General features: G+C 27.1%; 1 protein-coding gene across 9 annotated transcripts in view; it reads left to right on the forward strand.

The window, feature by feature from the left end:
• LOC129956910 (probable ubiquitin carboxyl-terminal hydrolase FAF-X) overlaps nt 1-23,286 on the forward strand; it is a 99,478-nt gene that overhangs the window by 26,721 nt on the left and 49,471 nt on the right. For all 9 annotated transcript variants that reach the window (XM_056068928.1, XM_056068934.1, XM_056068935.1 and 6 more), the window contains exons 18-32: nt 165-268; nt 911-1,025; nt 1,488-1,795; nt 3,594-3,722; nt 3,805-3,916; nt 5,427-5,564; nt 6,583-6,703; nt 8,669-8,799; nt 12,688-12,842; nt 13,669-13,921; nt 16,431-16,556; nt 16,642-16,802; nt 18,565-18,673; nt 19,252-19,398; nt 22,218-22,370. In XM_056068928.1, the coding sequence (XP_055924903.1) occupies nt 165-268; nt 911-1,025; nt 1,488-1,795; nt 3,594-3,722; nt 3,805-3,916; nt 5,427-5,564; nt 6,583-6,703; nt 8,669-8,799; nt 12,688-12,842; nt 13,669-13,921; nt 16,431-16,556; nt 16,642-16,802; nt 18,565-18,673; nt 19,252-19,398; nt 22,218-22,370 (2,262 nt within the window). The remainder of the gene's footprint in view (nt 1-164; nt 269-910; nt 1,026-1,487; nt 1,796-3,593; nt 3,723-3,804; nt 3,917-5,426; nt 5,565-6,582; nt 6,704-8,668; nt 8,800-12,687; nt 12,843-13,668; nt 13,922-16,430; nt 16,557-16,641; nt 16,803-18,564; nt 18,674-19,251; nt 19,399-22,217; nt 22,371-23,286) is intronic.

Here is a 23,286-nt window from a genome sequence, read left to right on the forward strand (position 1 = left end):
GTTTCATATTTCTTTTTTTGAGTGTATATAATAAATATGGAACAATTATTTAATTTTAGATGTTTTTGTCTTTTTTCTTATTTTAATTGATTTTTTAAAAATAATTAGATAAATATAGAATTTGTAATAAATAGACTAAATATAGAATTTGTATTATGTTTCAGCTTATGGGTGAAGAACCAGATCTTGACCCTGAAATTAATAAAAACTTTTTTGAAGAAAATGTTCTTCAATTAGATCCTTGTTTATTAACTGAAAGTGGCATCAGGTAAGATCTACTTCTTCGTTTTGTTAACAAAATAATTTTGGTATTTGATTGTTCAGCCACAAATTTTTATTTTAATTCTGTCGCATTCTAGAAAAGAGGAAGATTTTCTTAAAAATTAAAGAAAATTGAAGTTAAGCAAATTCTTGAAAATTTTTTTTTTCCCCCTGTTTTGACAGAATTTGAATCTTTTATTAGTAGTCATTTATTAGTAAAATTTCAAAATAATGACGCATCAGTTTCAAAATTATTTTTAAATTGTTTTAAAATCTTAGAAAACATTGACTTTAATATTGTAAAAAAAAAAGCGTATGCAATTTTTTTCAGTGTATCAAGGGCTGTAATATATAAATGTTCTATAAATAGGATGATTTGCCGTAAATGGGTTCAGTGACACTTTCTCTTTTGAGATTTATCATTTTGATTGATCCAGGAGTCTATAAAAATTCAATAAATTTAGAAATAAGCATAAGTTTAAAAAAATATATAACATTCTAAAATTATTTTAATTTACAAATATAATAATCTGATGAATATATAGCGTATAGAAATATTTTAAAGCGATAATTAGTGACATCTAAAGAAATCTTTAATATTTGTTACAGCTTTTCATGAAATGTATTTACTTATGTGTTTCTATTATAGGTGTTTTGATCGATTTTTTAAAGCTGTAAATTCTAAAGAAGGTAAATTAATAGCCAAGAGGAGAGCTTTCTTAATGAATGATCTAGAACTCTTGGGATTAGATTACTTGTGGCGAGTGAGTATTTTTCTTCTATTTGTAGATAATATAAGATGTTGATATTTGTTTTTATTTTTTAACGATGATTTAGAAAACAGATCAATAAATCACATTCAGTGATTTATTTATAAAAATATTTGTTTATTAATACAATATTTGACCTTATAATATTTTGATAATCATGTAGTGATAAGTGCTTGTTAAATATTAACAAATTAGAATAAAGCTTATAATTTTTCTATTATTCCTCTTACCTTTTAGCATTTTTCTGATTAAGAATAAATTATACAAAATATGAGATGAATAATGAAAACATTGGTTTAGACAGATTAATTTGGAAATAACTTTCATGATTTTATATACATGTAACTAGCTCATTTTTTATGCACAACATGATTTAATATCTAAAATAAATATATATTCACATAATTCTAAAAAGTAGTATTGAATTAATTTGTAATAAATAAATTTCTCTTGCAGGTTGTACTTTGTGCTAATGAAGATGTTGCCAATAGAGCAATAGAACTTTTAAAAGAAACTTATACAAACTTAGGACCCCGGTTACAAACTAGTCAAATGGAAATACATGAAGATTTTGTACAGTCCTGTATGGATCGTTTAAGAGCAGCATTTGATACAATTACTGTTCTTGAAGGAGATAAAGATAGTGTAAATAGAGTACGTCAAGAAACTACAAGAATGGTTCGTATTTTAAAAGTTCTGAGGGAATATGTTGGACAATGTGATGGTGATTATGGTGAAGAAAGGTCAATTTTACCCATGGCAAGGTAAATGTTTCACTTTTTTTTTAGTGTTAACATATTTTAAATATAGTGTGTTTAAATGTATCAACTAAACAATTAAACCCTTTATGAATAACAATGAATAGATAATTTCTCTTTTTGAAATATTTTGTATGTGCAATTCTGTGTTGTGTTAATTCGAAAGGTTTATTTTTCATTCATTCATTATTCGCTCCTAAATGCCTTCCAACAGCTACAGAATTTCAGTAGTTATTAAAATCAACTGTAAACTTTGGATATATAGTAAAATCTACAGACAGATATATACAATAAAAAAAATTAAGAAATATCCTATTACAAATCTTTGTTCACAGCAATGCTGATAGTGAAGGAATTTTCAGCACAGAAAATACCAAATGGAATCTTGTTCCAACATGAATACAAAAACACTAGAATTGCTCCTCATAACAAAAATGTATATGGTAGTTTCTTATGATATTAAACTGAATAGGGGGGGGGAGAGAAAGTGCTTGATGTGTAAATGATAAGTTGTAAATGTCTAACAACTGGTGTGAATTTGTAAATGATGTGATTTTTTTAAATAAAATTGTCACTTATATATTTAGTCATTAATTAATGTTCATTAAATAATTTTTAATAATGTTTGAAAATATTAGTTTTAATTAAAATTCTTTGAAAATAACTAGACTTCAATAATTTGTTGATGATATGTTATACGTTGCTAATATTATAACCAGTGTTGAAGGGTATGTGCTAATGTCATCTTTAACTAACGTAGCTGATATTTATTTATTCTATTTTATTTTTCATGTAATACAAGATTCATCATAAAAAAAATAAAGCATTAAAATTGAATTTTTTTCTTGCAGTTGGGAGGAAAATCTTGAGATTGTCCTTTAAGTTAATAAGAATCAGTCCTTATTCTTACTATATTGTACTTAATATCTAAATATTATCATTTCTAATGCTCTTGAATCATTCACATGTTGGGCTATGTACAATATTTATTTATGCATGTAGAAAATCGACATATTATTCCAATTTTCCATAAATAAAATGAAATGGCTGAATCTCAAAGTATACTTATGCCATGTTTGATAGCTCTAGATCAAACAGTCTAACCTCTAGAGTGCCCACCCTCAAGCCATGTTCATCTCCATTGTAAATAATAATACATTACATTTAACCTTCTATATAAGTTTTTATGGTAATTTTTATCAGTAATTTGTAAATAGTCAATGGTTTGAATTTTGTACTTTTACTTTAAGTCAAAATTTGTTGGATGCATTACTCAGAAAAAGTAACTCTTCTCTGAAAAGAATTAAATTTGGAAATGTATATAATTATGTTGTATACCTTGAAAATTAATGCTGTATACCTTGCAAACGTTGACGATTATTTCTTTCTTTTTTTTTTTAAACTTGTACTCAAATTTTGGCAAACATAGTCAGAACTAATTTCTTTTGATTCATTAATTACTTGCTTCTTGATTTTTCTGTACCCTAAGTAGTTGATAATTTTTCATATATCCATAAGAATTTTGATGAAAGCCAAATTAAAATTAGAATGGGGTATAATCTTCTCTGTTTTGAACAAACATCTAGAATTTTATCTGCAAGTCTTAAAATAGAGATTTTTGTAAAAAAAAAAAAAGGCGGGGGGGGGGGGACAGAATTTTAAATAAGTTAGATTGGATTCTAATTTTTCTGATACGCTTATATTCAAAAATAAATATATTACCCTCATTAGTAATCAAAAATGTAATATTTACTCATTAATCATTTCCAAAGACATTAAAAAGGCATTTAATTCTCTCTCTTAGGGCACATCGTGGGAAGCAGCTATCTCTTACAATAAGATTTTCAAATCAAGGCCGTAGTTTCGATGATACGGAAGTATGGACTCATATGAATGATACTTTAGGAGCAGTAAGACGCCAAATTTTGACAAGGTAATGACTCAAGAAAAAATTGTCAAATTTTAACTCGTTCATATTTGAAATTTTTGGTTATATTTGAAATTTATTCTTTTAGAGTCAAAGCTAACAATGTAAATATGAAAGTAGATTTATTTGTCAATGGTGAATTACTGGATCCTGCTGATGATAAAAAATTAGTTTCACAGTTGCCACTCAGGGATAAAATGGTAAATATTTTATTATTATGTTTAGTTTTATAAAAATCAATTTTGTGTATAAATTTTTGAAGGATATTATATCAAAAGTGTATTACAGAATTTAAATATTATTTAAATTAGATATGTAAAATTTGACCAATAGAGCCAAACTTGTACTTGTCAAATTTGAAAATAATTATGCATTGAAGTGTAATCTTAACAAGCTTGGAAAAATGTTAGATAACACAGCAGTTGCTGCCTGTAGTGATCATATATGTAAGTCAAAGCAGTGTAGTGTGATCTCCCATATCTAAATACATAAAAAAAAATTGCATGTTTTAGTGATAAACAATTCCTCTGCAATGATCAATTTCGATACTCGGTGAGAAAGTTTAGGGCCAGTTGTAGGATTAAAGGAAAGAAAACCTTTTTATTTTTTTCTTTGCTGTTCTCTGCCTCCTTCCATTCATTAAGCTACTGCCTGTTACTAGAGACAATATCAATTTCACGATGAACAAATATATTGCATTGAGCTTGAAAGAATACTTTTTTTAAGTATAAAAAAAATACTTCTCACAATAAATGAGAAAAAAAAAGCTGCATGTTGACAGTTTTCTTAAATTCATTGCTGAAATTTTGAAATGATACTGAATAAATAAATTTAAAAAAAAAATGACATACAAAAGATGGAGCTTATTGAGTACCCGTTGAAGGAATGATTTCTCAAAGTGAAAGATAAAAAGATGGATGTGTAGGTAGGCTTTTTTTTTTTTTTTTTAAATGAAATAAAGATTTATGATCATTTTAAAAGCATTTTGAATCTTTTTGATGAACATAAAATTCATATGAACAGTTTATCCAATAAATGTTTGATAACTCAAGGAGAAAAAAAAAAGTTGCACTGGTCATACTTTAGTGACTTGCTTGTATTGTAGTGACCCCAAATGATCACTTCAAGAAATGCCCATTGCATTATAATTAATAATATTTACTAAAAGGGAGAGGGTACATAAATTACACTTGGATTTTAATAAGGTTACACTTTCTGCAGAATCTTCCATTTCTTTTATGCATTACATTATGTTCAGTTAAAGACGTTATTCCTAATTGGCATGATTAATTTGGTTTTACATTTAATGGAATTTAAATTTAAGAATAATTGTGGAACAAGAATAATGCATTCTTTTCTCTCTACGAAAGACCAGACTCTAGATCTAGTAGTAACTACTTCAGAAAAATGCCATACCATTGCAAAACAATTTGTTTCACTTTTTAAAATATAATGTGGAATTCATATCCCTAAGTTTTTAGGGTTATTTTGGAACAAATCAAAAAGGTGTTGATCTGAAGGGTAATTTTTATTGATATAACTCATAATTTTAATTTCATCTTTGATTTTATTTCAAAACTGAATATATAAGCAAAAAAAAAAAAAAATGTTTGCTTGCTGCCCATAATTTGTCCTTATCTAGATTGTTTGAAAATAGTAGTAATAGTTATAAAAAACAATTAATCATCTCTAATGTATTTCATTTTACAGATCATATCTGCAAAATTGTGTCAGATTGGCACAAACATGCCGTCTTCTCCAGATTCTAGCTCGGATAGCTCTACTGGTTCTCCTCAACATCCCTTTGATGGGCCTAATGTGGAAGCTGAAAATTGTCTTCCTGGTGTGGTAAGTTATTATAATAGTAATATTAGCTTAACAAATGCTGGATTGGTTTTAATTAGGCAAATGTCTTTTTATTTATTTATTATAATTTTTATTAATAACAGTTTGCTGTGATAATTAGAGCTTATTTTTCCAGCAGGTGAGCAGCTAAGTATCATGAAAATTATTTATTTTAAATTTTCTTAATATCTATCCTTAATATTTGCTATCAAATTATAAATCATGCTGCTGATAGAGAATTTTTAAAACAGTCTGCTATATTAAAGATTAGAATATTAAGTTATTCATCAGAGGAAGAAGGTATTCTTTCTATAATTGGTTGTCATTATGTACCAATTACCTTTTTGTGAATTCAGTTTTTTTTTTTTTTTCTTTTTTTTTTTCTGTTCCTAAATGTGAATAAGAAATGAATTTCTTATGCACAGCCAAATAATTCTAGTAAATCATAGGGCAGATAATTCATGTAATGTATCCTTTATAATTCTGAAAAAAATGTTGCATTATAATTTTCTGTATTATATTTATCAAAACATCTTTAAATAAGTGTGTTAATAAATAATAAATGTGTGTGTTAATAAATAATAAATGTGTGTGTGTTAATAAATAAATAATAAATAGTTAATAAATTTGTGTGTTAATTCTATAACTTTGTCCTTATAAGAAAATGTCATTTTCTATAATTTATAAAATTAAACTACTCAAGATATATGTATTACTTTGAATAAATTTTGCAGAAAGCATACACTTTTGTATCTAATCAAGCTGTTAGATTTATTTTTATGCTAAAAAAGTTTTTTAACAAGTACATAAGTATAAAACTTTGTTGGATACTGAAATTCTTTATTCTTGACATTTTTAATTTTGATGAATATCTTAAGCAAAATGATTGAAATTGAATATTTAATCTTTGGTTGGAATACGTTTCTCTATAACTAAATGCTGTATAGTTTTTAACTATTAATTAACTTCTATTGTTTGTTCATATGGATGGCCACAATTGATATTTTTTTAATTTTTCTAGTTGATGTCGCAACAGCAAGGTTATGCTCAGTTTCTGTTCCAACTGGCCGACTTAGGATGCAATTTAAATATCCCTGCACTTCGTGATGAAGCTCATGCAGTGCTAAAATTGATGCCACCTGGTTAGTATCAATTTTAATTGGGTTTTTTTCATGGCCTTATTTGAAAATGCCCATGTCATTAAAAAAGATCATCAGCTGAAAATTTCATATGAGTTATGTTCTTAAATATTCATTTGTATTATTAGTATTGCTATTTTAAATTATAATTAAGTTTTTGAATTTCCTTATTGAAAGAAACTTGGTAGTTGTGAATAGTTAATTTTTTATTTTTTATCTTGCTTCTCACTTATTGAATACACATGGGTATGTGTATTAGGGTTGCCAATGCTCCAAGAAAATACAAAGAATTTAAATATAATCTATAAAGCAAATAAAATGCAGCAAATTATGAAATTTTTCTTTAAAAACTGGAAATTGTAGATTTTTTTTATCTAAAAAAATACTTTTTTCTTAAATATTGCAAGAAAAAACCCATCCCCATAGCACAAAAAACAAAGCACCTTTCACCATTATGAAACCATGGTTGTTACAACTGCTTTCGTTTCAGAAGTGTTTCGATATATCAGGATCTTTAAATCTACCTGATTTCTCCTTTAATTTGGTGAATTACTCAAATGATGATAGAATACTTCAGCAAATAGAGTCACTTGCATTTTAAAACATTTATATGATTTAGACACAACATATTTTCATCAATTCACACACGAAACACGGCTATATACAAGGCTTATGTACAATCAGTTACAAAACATATTTTACAATGATGAAACAAGAGCGTGCAGCCTTGTGAACAGTTCGTTTTTAAACGTGGACGGTCTTCTTCACAATGGTAGCTCATCTGTTTTTTTCTGCATGATTCAAGACTGGAAAAAAAATTACTGATAGTGATTACAAGCGTACTCGAAAAATAGTGGGGATACTAAAACTGGAAAAAGAACACTTTTTACCTGAGTATTTTATATTTATGAATAATACTACAAAAAAAAATCTTGCATCTGGTTTAAATCCACATTTATTGAAAAACACACACTTGATGAATATTATGAGAAAAGCAAACAATTGATTTGCTTCAACTTTTTTTATTCCAAAGCATTGATTTCCCCTCTATGTTCAGAATTGAAAGCATCTAACGAATACATTGACTTAGACGATGATTGATAATTCATTTAGATTAGATGAATTTTGAAGTTCAAAGATTTTTTTTTGATTTTGGGAAGTCATAAAATAATTCTTGTGATGTCATATGAAATGCAGCTATGGATCAGTAAAGATATGCTTGTTAAAAAAGATTCTTTTATTGGTCTAAGAATTGTGTATGATACCATAAAAATTTATGGAGGTGTCTTAAATGTTTGTTTCTTCAGTATATAAAATTAGAATGTGCAAAGTATTATGAATCTTTATTAAAAAAAAAAGAAAAAATTCGAGAAAGAGATAAAGTCCAACAAATGTAAAGCAGTTTTGAAAATTACATTTTTAACAAAAAAAAAAAAAAAAATGAAAGTGGTGCCTGAAAAAATCTGTAGAAATTGGCACTCATATATATGAACTAGCAAAATAATAATAAAGAGAATTTTGTTCTATAATATTTTTCATTAAATGCTCATATCATGATAGCAATCACCTAAATCCCAAGTTTTATGTAATTTTAAATGAGAGAACAGGAGATAAGTGGTTGGTAATTTTTTTCTTTCCTTTAACATATGAATTTAGTGTTACTAAATTTTAATAATTGATGATGAGAAATTTTTTTTTTTTCTGTATATAAATATAAGCAATTACTTAATATACTGTTATTTAGGAATGTTGAATTTTAGCTTTGTTTTTATTTTCTCCTGATTTTGTACACTGACAAAAAGTAAGCAAGTATTATTATTCTATTATAACTAGCTATTCTCATGTTCCCTCTTATATTCCATATATATAAAGAATGTACCCCCTCCCCCATTTCAGTACCAACCCTGTGTATTTTCGTATATGCGTTTGTATAAACATTATTAATACTCACAGATTTATTCATTTTAGACACACATACATATGAGAAGTTAAAGACAATATGTCTAGAAAACTCCAAAATGGGAGAGAAGTCCTCATCGCCATCCTTAGAAAGTATCTTTTATGCCCCATCATCATCTGAAGTTCTCTATACATTGGAGGTTAGTATATTCGTTTTTATTATTATAATTATTATTATTATTTTAATGATTAATCAGGGCTGGCCATCTGGGGGGTGCACCAAGGCCCCGCGATTGAAAGGAGGGGTGCCACTGTGATTAAAAATTAATGTAGTGTTCTGAATAATAATAGCTTTTATACGTACTGAAAGTATACAAGTTAGTTTCCACATGTCTGGCTGAGCTTCGACTGACACCATTATTAGACAATGATTGCACTGATACCTATAAAAAGAGGGGGAGTTCATTTATGAATAAGGAAATCCTCTTCAGACATGTTAAGACAGAGTGGTGCGATTTCTAAGCACAGGCGACCACCAAAAGGCGGGGCTGCGACTTTGTTCAAATGGACTTGTCAATCATCAGCTATTTACCTTTTTTTACTTCGAATGTAATATTTTTTATGCGTGCAACTAAGTATGTTTGTTTATATTAAGCTATCAAACAAAAAGTAAAACGAAGATAATTAAAGGATCAACTCCCAGCAATGCACATTGCATTACTGCTTCACCGGCCACAACTGTAATGAAAAGATTTAAGGAAGAAGTTTAAATGAAGCAGTCGACGGATTTGGAAATATACGAAATTTATGATATATATTATAGTTCATTGCAGGTGTGCAAAATTTTGTTAATATAAGGTAAGTAGATTTACAGTCATTTACTTCACCTACTAGCGGTAATAGGTAATAGCATATAGAATAGTATATAGTAATTTGATATTCATTCTATAAACTGCTTAATGCTGTTAGGTATAACCATGTTTATGCCAAGGAAATATCCCTCTGGGTGTTAAAAAAGAAAATTATGAGAAAAGGAGAAAAGCTAAACTTCAAGAGTTCAGAAGTAGATCTGTTTTCTTGACTATGAAGTGATTTTGGCAAAGAAATTGCTTCGACTTCAGAAGTTACAATTCAAACTTCAACTGGGGAAGAAAGTTCCGTGCAAACTACACAGTCTTGCAATGAAAATGTTGAAGTGGTGAAATTTGTTGAAGTGCCATGTGTTTATACAAATATATATAAATATGGCCAAATCATAAAATGAGGAAAATGACAATAATAAATAAAATCAAGAGAGTATAAATGATTCTGGTTTATGGCCAATTATTATAACTGATAAATTTAGAATGTTTTGTGTTAAAATCAGACCTGTACAACACAAAGGAACTAAAAATGTTGAAGGTAGATCATTTTCCACTACACACTACTTTAAAAAAATGCCAAATAGTGAAACCCAACTTTGCAGCTGGTTAATTTATTGAAAAACGCAAGACACCATATTTTGTTTTTGTTGTGTGCTGTTTTCCAAAAGAAGAGGAAATGACCAAACTACACGACTTATAGGTGGCTATAATAACTGGAGAAAGCTGCCAACTGTAATCCAAGATCATGAGAATTCTATTTATTTTAATTCATTTATTGCTTGGAAAGAATTATTAAAATGACTAAATTTATGTTCAACTATTGATAAAATAAATCAAGTTAATATAAGTAAGGAATTCAAATTACTATTTATAAGAATTGTAGATGTGATTCTATTTTTGGCTTGTAATAATCTTTCACTTCGAGGAACCCACAAAATAATAGGTACGTCTAATAATAGAAATTTTTTAAGTTTAATTGAATTAAGTAAATACGACTCTGTGCTAATGGATCATATACACAAAATAATTTCTAAAAACAGAGTTTTGCATCATTTAGCACATAGATCAAAAGAACAAATTATTTCTATAGTATCCAAATGAATTGTACGCCTGATATTTCCCATAAGGAACAAACTTCAATCATTATTAGGTATGTAAATTTTGAAGATAAAAGGTTAACTATAAATGAGTCATTGATAGGGTTTATTGAAGTAACTGATGTGACTAGAGAAGGATTAGTAAAAACTCCATTGGAAAGATTAAGTGAGCTATTTTTATGGAATTGTAGAAAGCAAGGATACGACAACGGTAACAACATACAACATGCTTTCTGCATCTACAAAAAGATGAGAAATTCTACAAAAGCATTTAAACATTACTCTTAAACCTTTATATAACACCCGTTGGGAAGCCAAAGTAGATTCAGTTAAAGCAGTATATACACAGTTTGAACAAACTTGTAATGCCCTAGGTGAATTTATTGATGTAAGTAACGATAATGAAGTGGTATCTGAAGCTAAAAGATCATTGGATGCAATACAAGAAATGCCATTTATTTTATGTTTAATAGCATGGTTTGCAGTTGTCCAAAATTAACTTTATCAATAAACTATTTCAAACAAATACAATTGTTCTTGATTCGACTTTCAATTTAGTCGGTAAGAATAAAATTGAAATCCAAAATTTAACACATTTTTAGACAAAGCAAAATTGCTAGCACTTAATTTGAACATTTCAGAACATTTTCCTGTAAAACGAATTCCAAAAAGGGAAAGATTGTATTTCAAATTTGCTGAAAACGAAGTAATAAAAAAAAAACCCCGTAGAGGAATTTAGGTGTTAATTTTTATAACACTGTAATTGATACTGTTATTGCATAAATGGTAGATGGATTTAAAAGTATACTTAATAGTTTTCTGATTTCAAATTAATCACCTATATAAAAACTGTTGTAAAACATAAATTAGAGAAATGTTCCAAAAACTTTGTAAAGTTTTGTAATAAAGATGTAGGTGAAGACCTAATAAGGCCAGTTTTTGTTTGCTACGGGATTTGATTTTGAATGAAAGATATGTCAATAATGCAAAAGACATATTGTGGTGCATATTAAATAATTATAATGAGATATTTCTATATGTATTAACTGTATTAAAACTTTTCTTTATGTTGCCAGTTACTATAGTAAGTGCTGAGTGCTCTTTCAACAAATTAAATTTAATAAAGAATTATCTTCGGTCAAGCATGTGTTCAGAACGCTTAAATGCACTTGTTATATTAAGCATCGAAAAAGAAATTGCAAACAATTGTAATTTTTTTGAAGTAATTGACGTATTAGCAAAAATAAAATCGCACATTAAATAAGCATTCATTAATAATATATGTTCATGTTTGTATTTTTTTTACTTCACAAACAATTTGGGCCCCAAATGGCTTTTTGCACCTGAGCCCCTTTATAGAGAAGGCAGGCTCTGTGAATAATGAAAGGTATTTCTTAAGTATTCAAACAGTAGTAGTAAAAGTGTGTCACTGTTTTTACTAACATACATGGTATATTTAATAGTAACATCCAAAATGAAATCCCTACAATTGGAAAAGGATATTGTATGAGTATGAATTAAACATTAAAATTACAACAAAAAAATATTCTGCAATTTTTTTATATTATTATTTTAATTCATTTGATTGTTTATTTGATCGTTTGATTGAAGCATTTAATAAGAACTCTTAAGTGTTTGAGACATTAAATTTTCTTATCTCCTTGTATTACTATAATTCAAAGTGCTTTTTTGAATAATATTTTTATAATATTCATGATAGTATTCAAAATATTGCAGTTTTCTGCAATAATTAGGTAGATTTTTGCTCTTTATAAGTTTTTGATGAATGAATTATTGCATTGTTTATTTTCTATTACACATATAGCTGTGATTAACAATGAAAAATATTCTAAATATCATTTTAAAGTATGCTTATAATAAAAATAATAATAATAAATCAACTTATTCCTTTGAATTTTTTTCTGCAAAATTTGATTAAATAGCTTTATGTAAAAAGGTATTTTGTGTAACCTTTACTTATCCTTCCTCTCCTCCCCCCGCTTAAAATTGAGATTTTAGTTACATTCTGGGGAAAATTAATTTATATCGTGAATGTAAGAAATATCACTTTTTAAAAATGTCTTCCTATGTTGGTGTTAACCTTCCTACTTTTTATTTATTTTTTTAGGTTGTATATACCCTTCTTATGCCTGCTCATAATCCCATGTCTGAAGAAGCTCAAAGTTTCCAGTACAACTTTGTCCGTAGTGGAGGTGTTCCAGTAACCCTTGGAATGTTGACTAAGAATAATTTCCTTTCCAATGCTGATGTCCCCACTAAAAGGTAAACTATTTCTATTGTAAAGCAGTTGATTTATTGTTTTTTAGTGAATTGTATTTAGAACATTTTTTTTTAATGAAATTGAGTTGAAAGTTATCTCAGGATGGCCAGTAAAGAATAATTGAAAGTTTTGTTATTTTGGTTCTGAAGAATGTCTTGGCTTTGGTCTATAAGTTAATTATTTCTACATTAAAGCAGTTGATTTGTATTTTTGCTTAGAAAAAAATGTTTGAATGAAATTGAACATTTTCTCGGACGGCCATTAAAGCATAATTGTCAATTTTGTTATTCTGGTTCTGACAAAGGTCTTGGCTTTGGAGCCTCAAATCCCCTGTCTTGAAACCTGAACCCATGAAGAATGCATTTTGTATGTTGATCTTATGTACATTAAATTGTTGCTGTAAGAGTTCTCCAGTTTTTGTGATGTAGAAATTTAGATAGGTCAAGAGTCATCAATATCATTATATATTGCTCAAAACTATTAGATTCATACTAATATAACCTTTGTGGCTTCAAAATGGAATGTCAAAGTAACTAATCTAAACTTTTACTGACAAATACATATGTAAAAACTAAAGACATTTATTTATTATTTCAATAATAATAAATATAGTTAATATTTACAACTTCTACTCATAGCTATTTGCTTTTGAACTTAATTCATATCGTAAGAAGATTATTCCTTTATTGGAAATATATTAGAAATTTTTTACAAAAAAGTTGAATGCTCTGTTCATCCCCTGCTCCCTTCAATAATCATTTTATTTGTCTTATTGTATATTTTATTATGTTATGTTTTTATTAAATTTTATACCTGTTGTTTTTTCAGAGCCGCCTATTTGATAGTGCTTAAAATCTGTAAACTCTTGTTAACCACAGTTGGAAAATGTATTGTGCAAGTCGAAACAGAAGCTATTAGTTCACGTAGTTCTCCTGGCTCATTGTCACCAACATCTCCAAATTCAATGCTCACTGGCAAAGTAGCTGTTCTGCAGCAAGCTCTGACCCACATCCCAAATCCAAATTCAGAATTCATGTTGAGGAATGTGTCAGCAAGACTAGCACAGCTTCTTCATGATCAGGTAATAAAATGTTGTCTATTGTAAAAGAAACATTAATTGTTGTTATATTTTTTGGAATTGTTCGTTTGTGAAAGTAGTCAAAGCATACAATATTAAATCTCAGAGGAACAGAAAAACGGATTAGTTGCAAAAACGATTCCTAATAGGAGAGGAGGGGACATTATCTTGCTTATGAGAAGTCTCTGATTAGCCTGTACTTTATTTATTATGACTGATATTATTCCAACAGTTTTAATACAGATAATGGGATATTCAACATATGGTTGAAGCATCCATTCTTTCAATGACTTGCCACAAAAAAATAAAAATAATAATATTTATGACTTAGAACCTCATATTGACTGAATATTAGCCGCCTTTGGTGACCAATTGGTTCACTGAGTTGAATGAATGCTAAAAGTTTTCACCTAACTTAATCTTTATGGCTTCCTCAGCAAAATATTTTTCAGCTTCAAATTTTGAGTCGTATAACTTGCACTGTTTTAGAAGCCTTGCACCATTCTGTTTATTACACTATACATTTTCTCAGTTTTGTGTCATCTTCCCTAAAATTTAAACTTTAGTTTGAAATGGAAGTGATTAAACTTCAACTATTACCAGTTATTTATTTATTTTTCTGAAACCAGTCATGTTTTTTTCCTGTGTATGAGTACAGATAACAAGAGTAGAGAAAATATCATTGTTCAATATTGGAATCTTGTGTATATTTCAGGATATTTTCTATAGTTTTGGAAATATCTCGGAGAAATATTCAATAAATATTTCTCTGCTTTAATAAGAAATTCAAATTAAGTGATTTAAAAAGCAATTTTCAAGTGATAAAAAAGAAAAAAAAAATTTTTACATCTAATTATATTACAGGAAAGATCAGCAAACTTTAAAAGTGAAAAATAGTTTTTCATTTCTTACTTGCTAAGTTAAACTTTAGCTCTAATCTGAATAAGATTTCAAAGCATACATAAAAACATGCATTAAACAGAAATATATTTAATATTATGTGCCTTTTAGTGACCAGTTTGGTTTACTTGGAAAGTTGGTTATCTTTAATATCAGTCAAATCATTTAGACATAATTTCATATCCATGACACAAGGGCATTAAAGATGTGTTACTTTAATTTTTGTACTTATGTTCTGCTTATTGTGTACAAGAAACGTTCTAGTGGAGACCAATCTCTTGACATCTGGGTGCTATTAAAAATGGAAATGTCTAGTTTATCTATCTCATAAATTTCTTGGTATTGTAATTTCACTTTTTTTTTTTTTTAATTAATCAAAAAACTTTTTTTTTAGCTTGCAACTATGGGAAAAATTTATGTGATCAAATAGTTGATGAAACAATTAAAATAGTTTGAAAACCAGGATAACAATGTAATCTATTTTTGGAAATCGGCAAAAAAAGATATTTTTAATAAATTGTCAAAATTTAGTAAATATTTGCATAAACATTAAATTATCATGAAAAGGATATTTTTTGAATCCATATAAAATGAATTTTTGGATGATAATATTTTCGGAAGTTATTGTGGAAAAATGCCAAAATTCAGCTGAATTTTCAGTTAAGATTATAATTAAAATTTCAAAAAAATTGCTTTAAAGTGCACATTTCTACCCTCAAAGATGTACATGTGCCAAATTGGTAGCTGTAGGTCAGGTGGTCTGATCTGTAAAGCACCAACACATACACAAACATTCATCTTTATATTAAGTAAGGATTGTGAGCTTTAGTTTAATCAAAATCTAAAGATTAAATTTATGCTGTTGTGAATGATTTTTTTAAAAGCAAATTTGCCAAGCATCTCATTATGCAGTTCTTTTAAATAAATATGCCTGACTTTACCCTTTTTACCACTTTATTTTTAGATATGTTTTATTAATTTTTGAGACTTGAATTAATATAAAATCTTTCTTTATATTTTACTTAGAATATAGTGTTATCTCTATCTATTATAATTGATATTTATTATTGGAAAAATGGTATAAATTACAGGAAGTATTCAAAGTTCCTTGCATCCATCACAGTAGAGATTTTATATTAGCAATATGTAGATCAATTCAAAATCATATGCACATGCTAATTAACAGTAATCCTTTTGATAAAATTGGTACTGTTGGTTTGTATCAATTTACTGTCCTCACTGTAAGAAATCAAAACCTGTTATGAATATGATTCAGAATTAATAGTTTTTTGTTACTGTGTTGATATATCTAATTTAAAACATGTTTATCTGCAACAGTCTTAATTGAAGTTCTGCTTACTTACAAACAAAGCTCTTCAGTAGTTCATGTAATATTTTTGGGTATAATTTTTCATATAGAACTTATTTACATCTGATAGACAATATATAAAATTTATACAAGTCCTCAGAAAGTTTATGATAAGAACTGGTACTTACCTATTTCTTTAAAGTAAGAAAATTAAATCTCATCGGTTTAAACATATATTTTTAAATTTCATGCATTTCATTCAAATATATTTAATTACCTGTAATTTCATATATTTCTTAATAGGCAATTGCCCATCGTCCAGATTTGAATACTGTCAAAGCTATTATGAAAATGGCTTGGGCATCTTCTTCTGGTTCCATGGAATTGTTGCAAAATTCTAATGAAGAGCTTCATGCTTTGGTGGAAAAGGTTCGTATTGACTTTTGTAACTTTAAAACAACTGTATTTTACTGTATAAACACAACTTTTGCTAATGAATGAATTTTCTTTGTAGGTTTGCAAACCAATTGAATCGGAAGAAATTCAGTTGTGCCGTGAAGCTTTAGAAGTTTTAGCTATAGCTTTAGCTTTGTATTCAGAGGCCTTAGATACACTTATGAAAGAGAAGGCTTGGCATTTGTTTATTGTAGACCTATTGTTAATTTGTAAAAACCGGTATGAATCTTATATTTTTAAAAAAATTTATTAATACTGTGATTAGCAATTTAAATAAGTTGTCAATCTATTTTATAATAAAATATAAATAGTTGTAATTGGCAAAGAAATTGACAAATTTTCATATTTAATAAATATTGATAATGTTTTAACAATAACCGGAAAATATTAAGAGCTTGTTATAGATTATTTTTATTTAAAGAAGTTCCTTTTAAAATAAAAGGCTGGTATTATTTGATGATTATAATTATTTTCCAAAATTAGCTTTAAAAAATCTTTTGTGTAAATGACTCTTGTTTATATTAAAGAGCCTTGGATAAGCAACGTTCTTACTTTGTGATGTTAGTGTTTGAAAATTGAAATTATGTCTCATATTTCTTTGTTATCCTGATTCATTACAGGCATTGTGATTTTAAACAAATCATTTATCTATTATCTTTTGATGTATTATTATTATTAGTTAAAGAATTGAACACTGTAATTGACAATTAGGGAGAAAGTGATGTGATTTTTCTAATTAAATTGTTTAAAATAATTCTTAAAATAAATCTTCTTAATTAAAAAATATATATATTTAGTTTTAAATACTGATTATCTGTTATATATGTAATAAAACCAAATATTTGATTGAAAACTTACTTTTTATTACTTACTTAAAACTTTTTTCTATTAGCACAATAGCTCTTATACACTCTTAGCTAGATGAATGAAATTTTGCGTGATTTTACACAAAGCTATATTTGATTTCAACCATCAAATTTTGGACAAAATCCATTCATGCCTTTAATAGCTGTTAAGTATGATAATTTTAAAAAGTGTAAATCTGATAACATCTAAGTATGATAACATGAAAACATAGAGGATGAGATAGTTAAAATTGAATACACAATTTTAATATCTGAAGTAGAAATCTACATCAAATTTTAAATCATATCCAACTATAGTCGACCATTTGTCAATCTGTACAATTACATGCATGTAAATGTAATAATTCAGAAATACAATGAATGAGATTAATTAAAACTGATATGTGATCGTCTTTTACTAAGTAATCTCATTACCATGCCATTACTCTATTTACCTATTATGTCTGGAGATTAAAAGCCTTGAGTTCAAGAACTCCTTTACACTCCTCTCAAATCAGCAATGTGATCTTACCAAAATTGTAGTTCTATATCTCGTTTTAATTATAATTAGAAAAATAGGCATCCAAATATATCATTGTTCTCCATTATGCTGCAAAAAATACAAAACACTCATGTGCAAGGGACTAAAAATAAAAATTTGAGTACTCGTGAATTCACGGTTTTGTTTAAAGTTCCCTATTTTTATACTGGTGAGAAGAGAATAGTGCCTTAAATTAGCAGATGGGTATACAAGAAAATTTCTGTGAAAAACACTATTTTAAAAAGCTATAAGATAATAAAAAAAGTTTTTCATTCTGTGGGTGTGTGGTGGTTTATAGCTTTTTATATTGTCAACTGGAGTTGCAGTTTGCTTTAAGTATTTGATTATTTTAAAATTTGAACAAATATTTGATAAATTTAAAATATTTTTTAAAAATTGTATCAATAAAGTGTTTTTTTAAATGAATAAGTTTGGATTTTGTATTTTCTTTATTAATAAATGATCTGCAGTCTGCTAATTAAATTCTTATTTGTGCTTGTGAACATATGCTCATTTTTATAAAAAAAGAATTCATCATTAGCTCTCTGAAAAATGGCACAACTTTTATAATTTGGTCTCAAATTTTCTTTTATAGCTCCATCAGGATATGTGCTTCAGATCAATTTTTATTAATTGCAACCAAGTGTTATTTTGGTCATCAGTGCCTTGTTTTCTCTATTACTTTGCTTTTTACCCAACTGATGGTAAGTCTAGTGAATACAATTTAATGATTTATTTTTATTATGTTTAATCAATTACTCACAAAAATGAAATTGATTATTTTGTTTAGATGAAATTCGTAGGTCTATGTTTCTAAGAAGGATGGAAGGAGTAAAAAAATTTGGATATCTATCACTTACATTTACAACTTTTTATTTGACAATCATGCATGTGTTATTAAGCAGTGAATATATTTTTCCTTTATAGTTTTAGCATTATTTCAAATAGTTATAAAATTTTAGATTTTATTAATTCAAAAAAATTTTGTGTAAAGAGGTATTTTCTCCCGTCAACAAATTAATTTTCTTCGATATTTTTATGGCTTATTGGAATTAATTTCATTGTTCAAAATGACTTTTTTGTATAATTCCATAATACACGTAGAATGAGACAAAGAAAAACATTTCTGTTGGTTTCATACTTTATATTCTTTTGGTTAGTAAATTTTATTACATTCTTTAAAATGCATGTTGAATAATGCTGAGCATCCTCAATTATAATCAGATTCTTATTTGTTAATATTTTGATTAATGTTTTAATATTGCAATAAATTATTTTTCAGACAACAGTGAAAGACTATGCTAGGAGTTCCCATGAATATTTTACATTGCTGTGTCGTTTACTTAATTATGCTTGTGTGAGTAATTGTCCTCTTCCAACTGCTCAGAATTTATTAAACAATGAAATTGATTGGTTAAAGGCAGTGCGGGTAAGTGTTCGCTTTTCAGTACTATATTTTTTGTGTATTTATAAATATAATAAATCTTGTTCCCAATGTGCTGTTTGATATTATTATAAATCCATTTCATCTCCTTACTCTTTATTATGACTGTCTTAACTCATTAACCTTTTCTAATTTAGTGAGTTCCTTTAAAGCATTGAGCTAATGATTTGTTATCTGTTTTATTCCTTTGGATGGGAAAAATTACATTTTAAAATTATAAAATCTGGAATCATTAGCTTTTTGTTATCTTGTTGTATTGTCTTTATTGGAGTGCATATACTTTATGTGGCCTTTCTATTAATATTAAAATGAATATTACCATTTTACACCTTTTGATCATTGGCTTTGTCTAATTTTTATAAGTCTTGTGGCACTTGCTTAACCATTATGCAAAATAAATTTATGTTTTGTTGACAGTTGGGGCTTATTTTTAATTGGAAGCCCATTGTATTATATATTGTACAACAAAACATAACCCTTATAAGAAATATGATTAATATTTCCTGGTGTACTTTTTGTATACCAATATATTATTTGTTGTCAACTTTTCATTTTCTTTATTGAATGCAAGGTCTACTACAATGAATAAAGTACTTCCATACATATTAAGATTAGGAAACAAAGGATTTTTTTTGGGGGGGGGGGCAGTTGCTAACTTAAAATTTGAAAAAAGAAATGATTAAACTCCTTTTAACCATGTAATTTTCTTGCTGAATTGAATCATTGTATAAGGATGATGAGTGAAATCATTCAGTATGAGAGCTTTGTGAGTTATGAAATATGTTTCATAATTTTCGCCATATCTTGGAGATTTTTTTTAATTGGTTAAATAAAAAAAAATTAGTCTTAGACAATAAACAAATTTAAACTCTTCTTTAAAGATTTAAAAAAAAAAAAAAAAAAAAAAAAAAAAAAAAAAACTTTTTTAAAAATAAATAATATGCAAATATGGGGGGGGGAGGGTTGTACCCTGCAGTAAAAAAGGGTTAGACTAAAAGAGTGATTATAACAAAAACAATTGTTTGAATTTCTTTACAATGTTGAAGAGTATTTTTTAAAACTATTTCAGACCTGCCAAGTACTCCGATTTTTATCAGTTTACTCTGGTAATCTAAAAATTATCAGAAAACTCCGATTTTTTAAAGTTTGACGGTTTTATTTTTGTATTTCCCACTCTCCCTATGTAATTTGAATAATCTGCTTGCCAAATGCAATTTTTTTAAAAAAAAATACTACTTTCGGTTTTGAAAAATTGTTTCCGATACTGAATGCGGTTTGCTTTTCGTCAGTCGCTAGACTTGCGCTTAGAACACGGGCGCGCTCTCAATGCGGTGACATATCTCTTCTCTGCCACAATGCAGATGTGAAGATCCCCCACGCTTTCCCCTTGAACAAAATCCTAACTTTCCTGCGAACGTATATTCAGTCTTGTTCGTAGAAACAAAACAGATTTTAGAAGTTCGATGAACATTTCGACATTACAGTCAATTTTAATTGCTAAATCTCAGATTACAAATGTTTGCTATTCTCAAAAATATGATAAAGTTTTTTTTAAAAAAAGCAAAATCTGCTACTACTGTTGCATTAAATAAATAAGTATTAGAATATTCATTGTTTTCTTTATTTTGTGTTTATACTTATTTTTAATGAAGCTGATCTTTTTTATGAATCTAAAAATTTCTTTACCTTTTCCTTCAGAAAAAAAAATATATATATCTTTTAAATGTTTCTATAAAAATATTTTTAGCATAATTTGGAAATATCAATAAAAAGGTAAGTCTGTAATATCAATCAAAATTGAAATATTTAGAAATTTATTAACTACAGTAAACTTCTTAAATAATACATAGTAAGAAAATTTACAGCTAAAGAACCAGTTTTTATATTTAAGAAGTAAAGTTATCTGTGTACTTCATATATAAAATAATTTTAATTTGTTCATTGCTGTTGTTTATTTAAACATTCTTTGAGTTTTATTGCTTTAAAGAAATCTGTCAAAACTGTGAAAATAAGGGAGTACATGGGAATAACTAGTAAAAATTTGGCATCATAGATTTGCTCCTAAATTTTTTTATGTGGGGTTGGCAGCTCTGCTATTTTTAAAAACTAAGATTTAAAGAAATTGTGTGGTAATTGATATCATAGAAATATGGTATTTATGTAATTGTGTGGTATCATTGGTATCAGCGACAATATTTTGAATTTTGTGTGGAAGTCATTTTCTTATAATAGCATTTTCCCAATTTATTTTTCTACAAATAATCCGAAATTTCTTTTACTTATTAAAATGTCAGATACTTCAAAATTAATAAAAATAATTCTGATATGCACATTCCACTCTCCAAAGTGTGTTTGTCAAATTCTGTTGCTCCAGATGCAGTGATATACTATTAAGTGTCAATAGACATTCTCTTTTATTATTAGTAGAGATATGTAAAATATTAATTGAACTGTTTTTATAAATTTTAAGTTTCTGTTAAATTTGTGATAATATTACAAATATCCTCCCCCTTTATGATTTTATTTCAAAACTATCTTAATTTTAAAACTTATTACTTAAGCTTCATAATTATATATTTTTAAATTGTTTTATTTTTTGAATATTAAAGATGTTTTTAAAAATGTTTATATATTTTGATATTTCTGTTTCTGTTTTAAGTTTTTTTCTTCCCGATACTGGTTATCTGTATAGGTTTATTCTATGACAAGAGAAAGTGATTAATTACAATTTAGAATTTATTTATTGTACTAATCCTGTTTAAATAATTAAAGATCATATTTTTCTCAATTGCTTTTTGTTATAGAACAAAGTCCTTACAATTGGTGATAGTCAAGTGGATGAAGCATTGCTTGAAGGTCATCTTGGAGTTACTCGAGAACTTGTATCATTCTTGGGTCCCGATAAGAAGTTTGAAGTTGGTGCTGATCCAAATGCACAGAGAGGAAATTTAATTAAAGTAATATTAATTAAGCTGTTACATTTGCTCTTAAAATCTTTGCAATTTCATTTCAACTTTAATACTTTAAAAATTAATGAAGTAAAAATTAAGATGTTTCAGGAGCACAACACAACATTAAATAGGTGTTAAATTCTAAAATTAGAAGAAAAAAAATGTCCAAACAATAAATTTTTCCTTTCAACATTTCATTTCCAAAATATAAGCTATGTACTGCTAAAATAACATTATAAAGGTATGATAAATAAAAAAATATTTAAAGGGGTTCAGAAATATATATATTTTTAATGATTATCTCTCAAAATAGTGTCCCTCAGATATGAATGTCTTTGCAAAATGTTCTAGTTTTTAGTTTTTGAGGAAATTAAATTACATTTTTTTTAATATTTAGATTCTTACTAATCAGTAAAATAAAGCTGATTTTGCATTTTATTTCAAGCTCTTTTAAATAGTTAAAAATTGATTTTAATTTTCAAAAAAAAAGTACTTTGAAAATTTACTGTGTTCACATCAAAATATTTTATATAAATTTATTTTCAAATATATTAGCTAAATAATACCCTTTTATACTAAATGTATTTTATATGCTAAAAATAAGCATATTTTAAATAAGTATAAACATTTAAGCATAAGTATATACATTTTAAATAAGTATATTTTGTTTTAAAGATATATTTGAAATTTCACAACCCTTAAATAATAATTTAATAACTTCATATTTTACCAAACTGCCTAGAAGAGTCCATTGTCCCTTTAAGATACATTACCTTTACTTTAATTTAAAAGATATGTTCGGAATTGTGAAGAAAGATGCATTGCTTTCAAATCATTGGATTCAGTCATGTGCTATATTCATAAGAAATTGCTTTGATTTTCTTTATCATGCTTATAATCAAAGTATCCTAAATAAATTAAA

Source organism: Argiope bruennichi, chromosome 11 (genome assembly GCF_947563725.1).
Source record: "Argiope bruennichi chromosome 11, qqArgBrue1.1, whole genome shotgun sequence".
Taxonomy (NCBI): domain Eukaryota; kingdom Metazoa; phylum Arthropoda; class Arachnida; order Araneae; family Araneidae; genus Argiope; species Argiope bruennichi.